General features: G+C 40.6%; 1 protein-coding gene across 1 annotated transcript in view; it reads right to left on the bottom strand.

Moving 5' to 3' along the window:
• LOC126997104 (protein SpAN-like) overlaps positions 1–6,087 on the bottom strand; it is a 38,913-nt gene extending 32,826 nt beyond the window's left edge. Inside the window, exon 1 of the mRNA XM_050858166.1 lies at positions 5,991–6,087. Within this exon, the coding sequence (XP_050714123.1) occupies positions 5,991–6,053 (63 nt within the window). The 5' untranslated portion in view covers positions 6,054–6,087. The remainder of the gene's footprint in view (positions 1–5,990) is intronic.
• Between the last annotated feature and the right edge of the window lie 7,378 nt (positions 6,088–13,465).

Here is a 13,465-nt window from a genome sequence, read left to right as displayed (position 1 = left end):
ACTGTTACCTATTCACTTTTGTACCCCCATGCTCATACTGTTTTCCATAGCTGGGCGTTATCACGATAAGTTATCCCGATACTTTGTCGCTGATAACAAAGTCGGGTTATCGGCCATCCGCTACTTATTTAAATATATATCGGTATCTTCGTTACTTTTGCAAGCATATTAGCGATAATCGCTACTTTTTTCCGCCTCGGAAAAATAACGTTGTCTCCCTACTGCGCATGCGTGGCCCGGTGTTTTATGAAAAAACTTCGGGACATGAAATATCTTCGGTGAAAAGATTTCATACTTAGATCATCAAAATTAAACACTAGGCTATTTTTTTATGTTACTCAAAAATTAATATATTAAAGAGAAAAATCATTTAACTTTGCCCCCAGAATGATTATTCATTGCCTCAAATTTGATATTCCATATTCGTTTGTGAGCATGCCATGGTATTGAAGGCACCCGTTGCTGTGTTATTTGGTGACCCATCGTCAAAAGCTGGCGCTTTTGTTTACAAACACCGGGCTCTCGTGAACTGCGCATGCTCAGACCAGTAAGTGTAGACCTGTACAGTCTCACAAAGCTTTTTAACACATTAAGAGTTGCTGGAAAGCTGAATTAATCATAGATCACCACCATCCTCGCTGTTTCTAGAACGACACTCTGTACATATAAATACAACTCGTACAGATCGAGTGTCGTTCTAGAAACAGCGAGGATGGTGGTAGTGGTACTGTATGTCTGATTCAGCCTTCCAGCAACTCTTAATTACGGTTTAAAGCTTTGTGAGACTGTACAGGTCTACGCTTGCTGGTCTGAGCATGTGCAGTTCATGAGCGACCAGTGTTTGTAAACAAAAGCGCCAGCTTTTGACGGTGGGGACTTCAAATAACACAACACCGGTTCAAGCGTTTCTAGTATTACCGTCCATAGATACGTGTCAACGTGTGGTTTTCAGGTTTTGTAAGTTTTCTAAAATACGGATAATGAAAATTTGAATTCATCTATGTTTTTTATTTGAAATATCAATATAGTATCGTTTTCGCCTATCGGACTTATCGCAAGCTGGTATCGGAATTGTGGATTTATATCGGGTATCGGTTATCGGTTATCGCCTATATTTGTGTCTCCATTTAACCAATATCGGTTATCACCGTTAAGGTTTTTCATTATCAGTTATCGGTTATCGGGAATAAGGTTTTCTGTTATCGTGCCCAGCTATGCTGTTTCCTCTCATAACTCTCCCTAACACACTACTACCTATCTGCCCTTCCCTGCTCTTTCCCTCACCTCACCTTCCATACCTACATGCGTATATAAAAGTGTCCTTAAATATTTAAACTCAATACTCTTTTCCCCCCAGCCTTATCCTACACTTATTTGTTTGTTTGTTTGTTTGTTTTATACATCAAAGGACACGGCTCAAGGGCAACAAAAAGAGTAGAAAAAAAAGCCCGTTACTCGCCGCTCCCACAAAAGATAAAAGTAAAGAGTAGCCAAAAGGGTGTCTTGATACACTCTTCTTGAAAAAGGTCAGTTCATAGGCAGGAGGATATACAGACAAAGGGAGGCTGTTCCAGAGTTTTCCGGTAAAGGGGATGAAAGAATGGAGATGCTGGTTAACTCTTGCGCAAGGGGTTTGGACAGTATAGGGATGAGCAGTATAGGTATGAGTCGTGTGCAGCGGGGCCGCGGAAGCGGGGAAGGCATGCTGTTAGCAAGTTCAGAAGAGCAGTCAGCATGAAAATATCGATAGAAGATAGAAAGATAGGCAACATGGCGGCGGAATTTAAGAGGTAGAAGGTTGTCAGTAAGAGGAGGAGAGCTGATGAGACGAAGAGCCTTAGACTCCCCTCTGTCCAGGGGAGCTGCATGAGTCGCACCCCCCCCCCCCCCCCAATGCGAGATGCATACTCCATACGAGGGGGAAAAGGCCCCTATAAATGGAAAGCATCTGTGTGGGGGAGAAAAACTGGCGGAGACGATACAGAACGCCCAACCTCGAGGAAGCTGATTTAGTGAGAGAGGAGATGTGAAGTTTCCATTTGAGATTTTGAGCTAAGGGCAGACCGAGGATATTTAGTGTTGAAGGTGACAGCTGAGTGTTGTCGAAGAATAGGGGATAGGTGTTTGGGAGATTGTGTCAAGTTGATTGGTGGGGAAATTGGGTTTTTGAGGCATTGAAGGACACAAGGTTCATTTTGCCCCAATCGGAAATGATAGCAAGGTCCGAGGTTAAGCGTTCTGCAGCCTCCAGTCTGGAGTCTTTTAATTCCTGTTGAGAGGGTCTTCTGTTGAAAGAAGTTGAATAATGCAGAGTGGAGTCGTCGGCGTATGAGTGGATAGGACAGTTTGTTATGGAAAGATCATTGATGAATAACAGGAAGAGAGTGGGTGATAGGACAGAGCCCTGCGGAACACCACTGTTGATAGGTTTAAGGGAAGAACAGTGACCGTCTACTACAGCGGAGATAGAACTTCCGGAAAGGAAGCTGGAGATAAAGGAACAGAAAGAAGGATAGAAGCCCTAAGAGGACAGTTTAGAAAGCAAAGACTTGTGCCAGACTCTATCGAAAGCTTTCGATATATCTACGTAGCGCAACTGTGAAAGTTTCACCGAAACGGCTAAGAGAGGATGACCAAGAATTAGTTAAGAGAGTAAGAAGATCGCCAGTAGAACGTCCCTTGAAGAACCCATATTGGCAACGAGATAGAAGGTCAGAAGTGGAAAGGTGCTTTTGAATCTTCCGGTTAAGGATTGATTCAAAAGCTTCAGATAGACAAGAAAGCAAAGCAATAGGGCGGTAGTTTGAGGGATTGGAACGGTCACCCTTTTTAGGCACAGGCTGTATGAAGGCGTACTTCCAGTAGGAAGGGAAGGTAGATGTTGATAGGCAGAGGCGAAAGAGTTTGACCAGGCAGGGTGTCAACACGGAGGAACAGTTGTTAAGGACAATAGGAGGCACTCCATCAGGTCCGTAAGCCTTCTGAGAGTTGAGGCCAGAGAGGGCATAGAAAACATCGTTCTTAAGAATCAGGCATAAAGGAGTCATAGGGGGGATGAGTAGGAGGAATATGCCCAGAATCGTTCAGAGTGGACTTTTTACAGAGTTTGAGAAAAAGAGTTCAGCCTTAGAGACAGATGAGACGGCGGTGCTGCCGTCAGGGTTAAAGAGAGGAGGGAAAGATGAAGAAGTGAAATTGGAGGACACATTTCTGGCTAGGAGCCAGTAGTCCCGGGAAGAATTAGAAAAAGCAAGGTTTTGACATTTTCTATTTATGAAAGAGGTTTTGGTAAGTCAAAGAATAGATTTTGCACGATTCCGGGCAGAAATGTAAAGATCATGGTTAGCAGGAGTGCGAAGGCTCTGGTATCTTTTGTGAGCTGCCTCTCTATCTTTGACAGCACGGGAATAAGCGTGATTAAACCAAGACTCTTTAACATGAGGAGTAAAGAAAGTACGTGGAATGTATGCCTCCATTCCAGAGACAATCACCTCTGTGATGCGCTGGGCACACACAGAGGGGTCTCTCTCCTGGGAGCAGTAATCATTCCACGGGAAATATAAGAAGTACATCCTCAGGTCGTCCCACCGAGCTGAAGCAAAATGCCAGAGGCATCGCCTCTTCGGTGAGTCCAGAGGGTATACAGGAGCGATAGGACAGGATACAGAAATATGGTTGTGATCGGAGGAGCCCAACGGAGAGAACAGTTTGACAGAGTAAGCAGAAGGGTTAGAGGTAAGGAAAAGGTTTGGTATGTTGGGCCTCTCTCCAAGACGGTCGGGAATACGTGTAAGGTGCTGAACCAACTTCTCTAGATCGTTGAGGAGATTCAAGTTGTAGGCTTGTTCAACAGGCTGGTCAGTGAAAGAAGATGAAAGCCAAAGCTGGTGGTGAACATTGAAATCTCCTAGGACGGAGATTTCAACGAAGGGAGACAGAGTAAAATGTGTTCCACTTTAGAGTTCAAGTGGTCAAAGAATTTCACATATTTGATACCGTTAATTGAGAAATAAACCGCACAAATTTATTTAGTTATAGTGACAATGAAGTCTTAGCCAGGGCCTAGATTCACTAAGGCTTAGTGCGTAGTTTTGAGAACATTGCGATACACAAAGCTCGCGCAGTAATAACTACCAACTAATCGATGACGTCACGGGTTAGCGCGCGGATTCACAATCCTTTACCGCGCTCTGTGTGACGCTAAATAACTGCTGCCTCGGGTGTGTAGTAAACGATAACAATATCATTATATTTATGTATAAATGCTTATAAACCGCGTTTTTCACCTTGAAATATAACTTTGCGAGTAGAGGAAGCCCATTTCTTTATAAAATGATGAGATATACACACTTTGAGAGGTATATGATAAGTGTGGGCGGTATGGCAACACCCGGCCGGGGGATTGCCAGACCTCCCTCCTCCTTTATCTTCCTACCTCCTCATCCATTCGATCATCCATCCATCTCTACATTTGTCCCTCCGTGGGACCATGGACCTTTGTCGGGTGACAGCCCATGAGTTGGGCTGCAGATATGGCAAGACAGTCTTAACTTTTCCTCGTTCCTTCCTTCCGTCCTTGTCTGCCTCGGTATATATATGTGCTACATTATTTTTAATTTGCTCTCTTCCTGCCTCAATCTCCTCCTTATCTTTTTTTTCTTCCCCTTAAGCATGTTCTTAGATAACAAGACATCGAACAGCAGAGTTACCTTGACGTAAATGTGCAGCAAACAACGAAATAATAGTTCATAGATTATGATTCAGTACAGTTTGCCTAAAAAAGAAAGAAAATGGGAAAAGAGAACGGGTTCTTTTGAACCAGCAGCTGGAGAGGCCTCCCTACGATTGGCTGACGGTTTTGTGAACATGCTTGTGATTCGCTGCAAGGCCAATGACGTAATCAACCAATCAGCGGCCTCGCTGACTTAGCGCGCCTCTAACTACCATCTAAAGTTTGCTTTGTGAATCTGAAGCTAACGTCGGTCGCTAAATCAATAGTGCGTAGTTATGTTAGTTCGTAGTTAGTGAGTATGTTTGTGAATTCCAGCCCAGATGATGGAAAATTATGAGGTCTAGGTCATCACGAGAGCACGTGATGTCGTTGCGTACGTAGACACAACATCCAGCTTCGGATTGAAATTTGGGATAGAGATAGTATTAACAGAGTAGAGATAACTGTCAGTAGCCGCCGAGACCTGTGTTTCGGTGAGGAAGAGAAGGTGAGGTTTACAGGAGAGATGATGCTCCACAGAATGAAAATTGGAACGAAGACTGCGAATGTTGCAGAAGTTGATATATATATATATATATATATATATATATATATATATATATATATATATATATATATATATATATATATATATATATATATATATATATATATATATATATATATATATATATATATATATATATATATATATATATATATATATATATATATATATATATATATATATATATATATATATATATATATATATATATATATATATATATATATAAAGAAGTGCCATCAAGACGCCTCTCAGATCGAAAGCCAAAAGGGGAGTCCTCTCGGGGGCATTTGTGCCCCTCCCCCCCTCTAAACGGGAACTCTGAGGCATTTTCTAGTGAAGCAATCATAAATTTTTGAAAAAAAAAAGAAATCGTATGCGTTGCTTCATGTATGTAGTGTTAAGTGGATAGTAAGAGGATTTGTCTATAGAGAGCATGCTGAACTAATCTCTGGTGTTGATGAGACAACTGGGTAACCGAAAGAGAGGAGACAGGAAGAGTCTTTGGTGGGTTGCAGCACCCTCCTCGATTCCCGTAAATAGCTTATCGAGAGTGGCATACGCCTGTTTCGGTGGGTTTTTTCCTACGTACTCACTGTGTATACGTTATATATATATATATATATATATATATATATATATTTATATATATATCTATATATATATATATATATATATATATATATATATATATATATATATATCACTTACCTTCGAGGACGCAAGAGCGAGGGTGCAGAAGGCAAATGCCAGCCAATACATGTGACGGCCCATCTTCTCCTAACGACCCCCGGAAGAGGAATGGTGTCATCCAGCTCTCAGCCTGTGATTATATAGCCATAGAGCTGTCCCTCCCCGCCACCCTCGACCCCGGCACGCACACTCCCGCCATCACTTCCACGGATTCAGTTTCAGAAACGTGTCTGCATTTTTAATTCGTTCAAGACCTTGAACCGGAAGGCTAGGTTTAGTCTCTCTCTCTCTCTCTCTCTCTCTCTCTCTCTCTCTCTCTCTCTCTCTCTCTCTCTCTCTCTCTCTCTCTCTCTCTCTCTCGATGATGTTGAAATGTACAGCGTTTTAAGGCAATCACTTAATAACAGCGACTCACTGATATTAGGAGACTTTAATCCCCCCATATCGACTGGGCGACACTGTCAGGTACAGAAGGCAAGTCACATAGAACTATTGATTTTTTAGAAGAAAATTACATAAGCCAAATGGTTACTGAACCAACTCGACAAAATAACATTCTAGACCTTGTTATAGCGACCCAAGATAACCTAGTCAGTAGTGTCACGGCAGGAGAACACCTCGGTTCTTGCGATCATAGATTAGTGCGCGTCGACATTAGAGCTCAAACAACAGTGACTGAAAATAAAGTAAAGGTGCCCAATTTCAAAAGAGCAAATTTCGTAGAAATCCGACAAAAACTAACGGAAATAAAACTATCAGATGATGGCAACGTAGAGGAAGCCTGGCCAAGCTTTAAAAATCATTTACTCACTCAGCAGAAAACATTTGTCCCATTGTGCGAGAAGCGAAGTAACACTGATAAAAGCCCACCGTGGTTTAATAGCAAAATTAAACATTCGGTTAACGAGAGAAAATTGTCTTACAGGTTAAAGAAAGAACAAAACACGCCCGAAAACATTAGACTTTACCATGAAGCCAGGCGGCGAGTTAAAAGATTAGTATGTCAGGCAAAGCGTAGATATGAAGAAAACATTGCAGCCAACTGTGAAAATAATCTAAAATCTTTCTTCATATATATGAACAACAGGAAGGCAATGAGAAGTGGAGTTGGACCCTTAATTGTGACGGCGAATTAGTGATTGAAAGCCACCGCTTTGCAAACTTGTTAAACAAATATTTTTCTCAGTATTTATTACTATAGAATATAATTATACAGTAGTCGTACCGCCACCACCACCAACACCAGCGAAGACAATAATACTACCGTAAATCCCATGCATGCATTGCCTAACCTTGAAATAACTACCAATGAAGTACTAATAGCTCTTCAGTCCCTTAAAACAAGTAAAAGCACAGGACCAGACGATATAATTATACCCTTCATTACTTAAAGAAAAAAAGAACGAAATACTATCCTCTCTCACAACCGTATTTAATATGTCCTTACGACAAGGCGTCGCCCCTTTGGATTGGAAAGAGGCTAACGTAACACCGATTTTTAAGGAAGGAGATAAAAAAATAACGGATAATTACAGGCCCACTAGTCCAACTTTAGTAGTAGGTAAGCTACTCGAGAACATAATTAGAGACAAAATTGTGAGTTATCTTGAAAGCCACTCATTAATAAAGGATTCACAACATGGCTTCCGTAACAAGAGATCCTGCCTATCAAACCTACTGGCCCTTTACAATGATATCTTCACAATTTATGACGTAACCAAATTCTTGGATGTAGTATATTTTGATATTCAGAAAGCGTTTGATAAGGATAGACACCATTATTATCTCTTTAAATTAAAGCAACTGGGTATCGACGGTCAAGTACACCAATGGATCGCAGATTGGTTGAGCAACAGACAACAAAGAGTGGTGATCGACGGATTAACTCAGAGTGGGCGCCGGTCACTGGTGGTGTCCCTCAGCGCTCGATTCTTGGCCCAGTGCTCTTCATTATTTACATCAACGATGTGGACGTCGGACTCAATAATCTCATTGCTAAAATTTGAAGACGACACAAAGATTGGTAACTCCGTCCTCACTGACGAAGACAGACAAAGTCTCCAAGAAGACTTGCATAAAATTTCAGCTTGGTCAGATAGACGGGAGATGCCCTTTAATGTAGATAAGTGCCAGGTTCTTCAAGTTAGAACAAGAAATAAGAGGTTCGATTACGAAATGCGTGGCGTTAAACTCAAAAGCGTTCAGTGCGTCTGGGACCTGGGTATCAAAATCGTATCAAACCTTAAATTCTCACAGCAATGCATCGACGCAGCAAATAAAATGAAGAGAACGCTGGGCTTCATTTAAAGAAACGTTTTATTATAAAATAAATTTGTAATACTCCCACTTTACTATAACTTAGTCAGACCCCACTGGGAATGTGCGGTACAGTTTTGGTCACCCCACCATGCAAAGAACACTGCTAAATTAGAAGGTGTTTAGCGTCAGGCGACAGAAACAATCCCTTCCTTGCGCAACAAACCTTGTGATGAAAGGCTCAACCCCTAGCATGTTCCCTCTTGAGAAACGTCGCCACCGAGGAAAACCGATCAAATGTTTTAAAATACTTATGGCTGTACGAATGTGGACAAATCAATATTGTTTATAATCGTTGACACTTTGCGAAATTCCAAGTTTGGGTTCCAGTTGAGTAATATAATTTCACTTAGATTTGAGGACAGACCACCATGTCAGGACCATAGGGTATGTGTTGTCTGGATATCTGTGTAAGGTTATGTAAATCTCTCTCTCTCTCTCTCTCTCTCTCTCTCTCTCTCTCTCTCTCTCTCTCTCTCTCTCTCTCTCTCTCTCTCTCTCTCTCTCTCTCTCTCCTGTGTTTCGATGAGGAAGAGAAGGTGAGGTTTAGAGGCGGAGAGATGGTGTTCCACAGAATGAAAATTAGAACGAAGACCGCGAATGTTGCAGACATTGATAAGAAAGAGGTTCGAGGAGTTATCAGGACACCTCTCAAGTCGGCAGCCAGAAGGGGAGTCCTCCCTGGTGGAATTTGTGGTCCCCCCGCCCCCCAGGCGGAGACTCCGAGGCATGGTTATGGTTCGCCATTTTGAGTGAGCATCTCACGTGTGGGGGGCTCCACTCACACAGCTCTATTGGACAGAGTGGAGTCTAAGGCCCGTACCAAGAGTCACGAAGGTTTAACGACGAAGATCGAGGGGAAGGACGGTGCGTACCTATAGGCACTAGCATTTTTGGAACGAAAGTCTGCGGGAGATACGAAGGGAAGAGAAGGTCTACCCCGTGTCTTCCCTCAGACCTTCGAGGAAAAATATGTTTATTTTCCAAATTTGGCGTGGCAAATAGTTGCGGTTCAGTTAAAACAACCTGAGAAAATATTTTCCCCAATTGGAAAGTCATATATTATAGTTGCAGCGAACATGTTTGTCTTGTTTACAACAACAGTACGCGCCTTCAAAGCACAGAGGAACCAGCCAGCAGGCGGGAACCTTCGTGGCTCACATTCTCCAACGATCTATGGTTTTTCAAATTCTTTCTCATTTCAGTTAAGACATCTGGCTCTACAAGCGCAAACAAAGGGTATCTTAATGATTTACTGTATGCAAATAACGATTAATAATGGACAAAAAAACATGAAATAATAAATAATAACTGTTGAATGCGATGCTAGGCTATTTCGAATATTAGGCTACCCATGTTATTTATACATGCAACACCAAAATTCCTTATATATATATATATATATATATATATATATATATATATATATATATATATATATATATATATATATATATATATATATATATATATATATAGACACTTGCAGAGTCGTATGTCACTTTATATCCCTTAATGAGATGAAATATGAGTATCTGAAAGGCTAAAGATCGTTCGAGTATGATCAAACTATACTGTTTGATATACAAGTTGTTTCTTCGTGTTCTTGTATGGTATATTATCGATGCAAATCTTCTGTTTGCGGTTCATATACAATGGTTTGAGGATTTTTTGTATACACAAACATTCAAATGATCTTCACGCAATCATAAACTCACAAAGCGCAGGTGCCACATCTACGTTCACGAGTGGACAGACGGAATGAAACGGACAATATTATGGCTGTAATAGCACCATGGAGGTATTGTACCTCCATGAATAGCACTGTGTGCTTGTATGTGTGTGCGTGCATTAGATCTGGTAGGTGAAAAGAAGGTTGCAGTGTGTGTATGTGCATTTACCTTCCCAGCGACTTGTGGTAAGGATTGAAGGCACGGTCTGAGGCCGTGCCTATATCGTCGAAGGAAAGGTACGCGGCTCGACCTTCACGACTCTTGGTACGGACCTAAGGCTCTTCGTCCCATCAGCTCTCCTCCTCTTCTGATAGTCTTCTACCTCTTAAATTCCGCAGCCATGTTGCCTCTCTTTCTATCTTCTATCGATATTTTGATGCTGACTGCTCTTCTGAACTAGCTAACTGCATGCCTCCCCCCCTCCCGCGGCCTCGCCTCACACGACTTTCTAATCAAGCTCATCCCTATACCGTCCAAACCCCTTATGCAAGAGTTAACCACCATTTTCACTCTTTCATCCCTCACGCTGGTAAACTCTGGAACAATCTTCCTTCAGCTGTATTTCCTCCTGCCTACGACTTGAACTCTTTCAAGAGGAGGGTATCAGGACACCTCTCCTCACGAAATTAACCTCACTTTCGGCCACTCCTCTGTACTCTATTCGGGAGCAGTAAGCAGCGGGCTTTTTTTTTTCATTATTGTTTTTTTTTTCACGCCCTTGAACTGTTTATTTTTCTGTAATATATATATATATATATATATATATATATATATATATATATATATATATATATATATATATATATATATATATATATATATATATATATATATATATATATATATATATATATATATATATATATATATATGTAAAATATATATGTATCTATCTATCTATCTATCTATCTATATATATATAAATATATATATATATATATATATATATATATATATATATATATATATATATATATATATATATATATATATATATATATATATATATATATATATATATATATATATATATATATATATATATATATATATATATATATATATATATATATATATATATATATATATATATATATATATATATATATATATATATATATATATAGTTCAAGGGCGTGAAAAAATACAATAATATATATATATATATATATATATATATATATATATATATATATATATATATATATATATATATATATATATATATATATATATATATATATATATATATATATATATATATATATATATATATATATATATATATATATATATATATATATATATATATATATATATATATATATATATATATATATATATATATATATATATATATATATATATATATATATATATATATATATATATATATATATATATATATATATACATATATATATATATATATATATATATATATATATATATATATATATATATATATATATATATATATATATATAATTTTTATTTATTTATTTATCTATTTATTTATCTATTTTTATTTTTTTTACGTTGCGGCCTGTTGCGCCGGTAGGCATCTTTCCGGTGGATCCTGATGGTCGGCCCAAGGCTTCTTCCCGGTGGGGCCTGATGGTCGGCCCAGCCCGTTCTGGCGCAGGCGAGTGTTTATAGTGGCGCCATCTTGCATTGGCTCATGGTGCCCTCCCGGAGCTCATCTTTAATCCTAGAATATAGAGTCCGGGTTGATAGGTGGTCTTCTGGATAGCATGTGGGTAGTTTTAAGCCACTCGGCGGCGACTGAAAAATCCCAGCTTGGTGGCACCGGGCGGGGATTGAACTCGCGTCGTCCTGAACGCGGCGCCGTCACGCTATCCATTCAGCTACCGCCTCCCCTTATATATATATATATATATATATATATATATATATATATATATATATATATATATATATATATATATATATATACACACACACACACACACACACACACACACACACACACACACACACACAGAGAGAGAGAGAGAGAGAGAGAGAGAGAGAGAGAGAGAGAGAGAGAGAGAGAGAGAGAGAGAGAGAATTTTCGCGGAATGAAAGGACTAACTGTCACAGATTAATGCCTCATCAAAAGTTAACATGGAATTTTTCCTGCATTCGCACCAAGCAGGTTTTCCCTTGGAAAATCAATAGAGTCTTTAAATCATTTCTTTTCATCACGCTTCCCCCACACCATTACTAAAAATGATGCCATCACACTAAGTGCTTGGATGTGTCGGAGCATCAGATGCAGGCGTGTACGTGTGCATTCAAATTCTGAAGCGCTTGAGGCTCGCGCAGGTACATGAATTTGTCAAGTCAGTGTGTCCTCCCGTGAAAGGCAAATCCTCTCCTCGTGCTGGACCAATCCTGTGCGCCAAACGGTGCCACGTGTATGCACACCGCGGCTCAAGGCAGCTGTCGCCAGGTGCATCAGCGTGACGCATCGGGGCCATGGGTCCAAGCTTTCGCAACGGTTAAATTATTGGGGGAAAAAAACAAAAGTACCATACTAGTCTACTATCTGGAGAGGCGGTGGTCGAGTGGTCAGCGTGCGGGCTAGGTAAGCCCGAGAACTTAAGCCCCGTTCACACTGTGCCGACTCTGGGCCACGACTACCCACGACTCTGGGGTACACGAGGTCTTGGGTGTTGATGTGAAAGGGTCGGGCATGTCTTGAAAGAGGTCTTGAGACTGTTGCCGAATGCTGCGCCGACGTCGTGAAGGGAGTATGGAGTCGTGAGGGTTAGCACGACATGGTGGCAACTAGTTGGCCGAATGTCCCAGACAGTCGGCAAGACACCAAGACCCCAATAAAACCTCCCCCCCTTCTTGGAGCGTGGGAACCAACTTGTCAAATGGAAAAGTCGCTGGGTTGTCGTGGCCCAGAGTCGGCACAGTGTGAACGGGGCTTTAGTTGCGAGTCCCCCCGAAGGACGTTAGCAATATTCCACCATCACCGATTGGCCCAAGATTGCCCTCATACTTCTCAAACCTTCGTTAACCTTAACTTCATCGACTTCGTTCTAAAGGAGCCCCGGGTGCACCAAGGCCAAGCAAGTAAACCCACTATAAATATAACTCGCTGGCGCCACTTACGGGATGGGGTCGGCCAAAGGCCCCTTCAGACAGCGTACCGGCGCTATAGGCAGCATATAAAAAAAAAATACCCGCACCGCGAGTAGAATATAGATATGTAATCATAGATTATATTAAATATTTGGCTTTGTAAGAGGTATGGCAGCCTTAGGCCCAGACTCACCGTAAATCAATTTAGAAAAAATCAATGATCCCCATGAATGACCTCTTCTCACTCCCGGAACCAATGTTGCTTTTCCTTGATCTAATCATGGTCGTGTGCCGCACTTATGCCAGTCACGCAAGTCTCGGGTATGCAGTATCGTCCACAAGAAATCT

The sequence above is a fragment of the Eriocheir sinensis genome, chromosome 11 (genome assembly GCF_024679095.1).
Source record: "Eriocheir sinensis breed Jianghai 21 chromosome 11, ASM2467909v1, whole genome shotgun sequence".
NCBI classification, from domain to species: domain Eukaryota; kingdom Metazoa; phylum Arthropoda; class Malacostraca; order Decapoda; family Varunidae; genus Eriocheir; species Eriocheir sinensis.
This window is presented reverse-complemented; position numbering and strand designations above follow the sequence as displayed.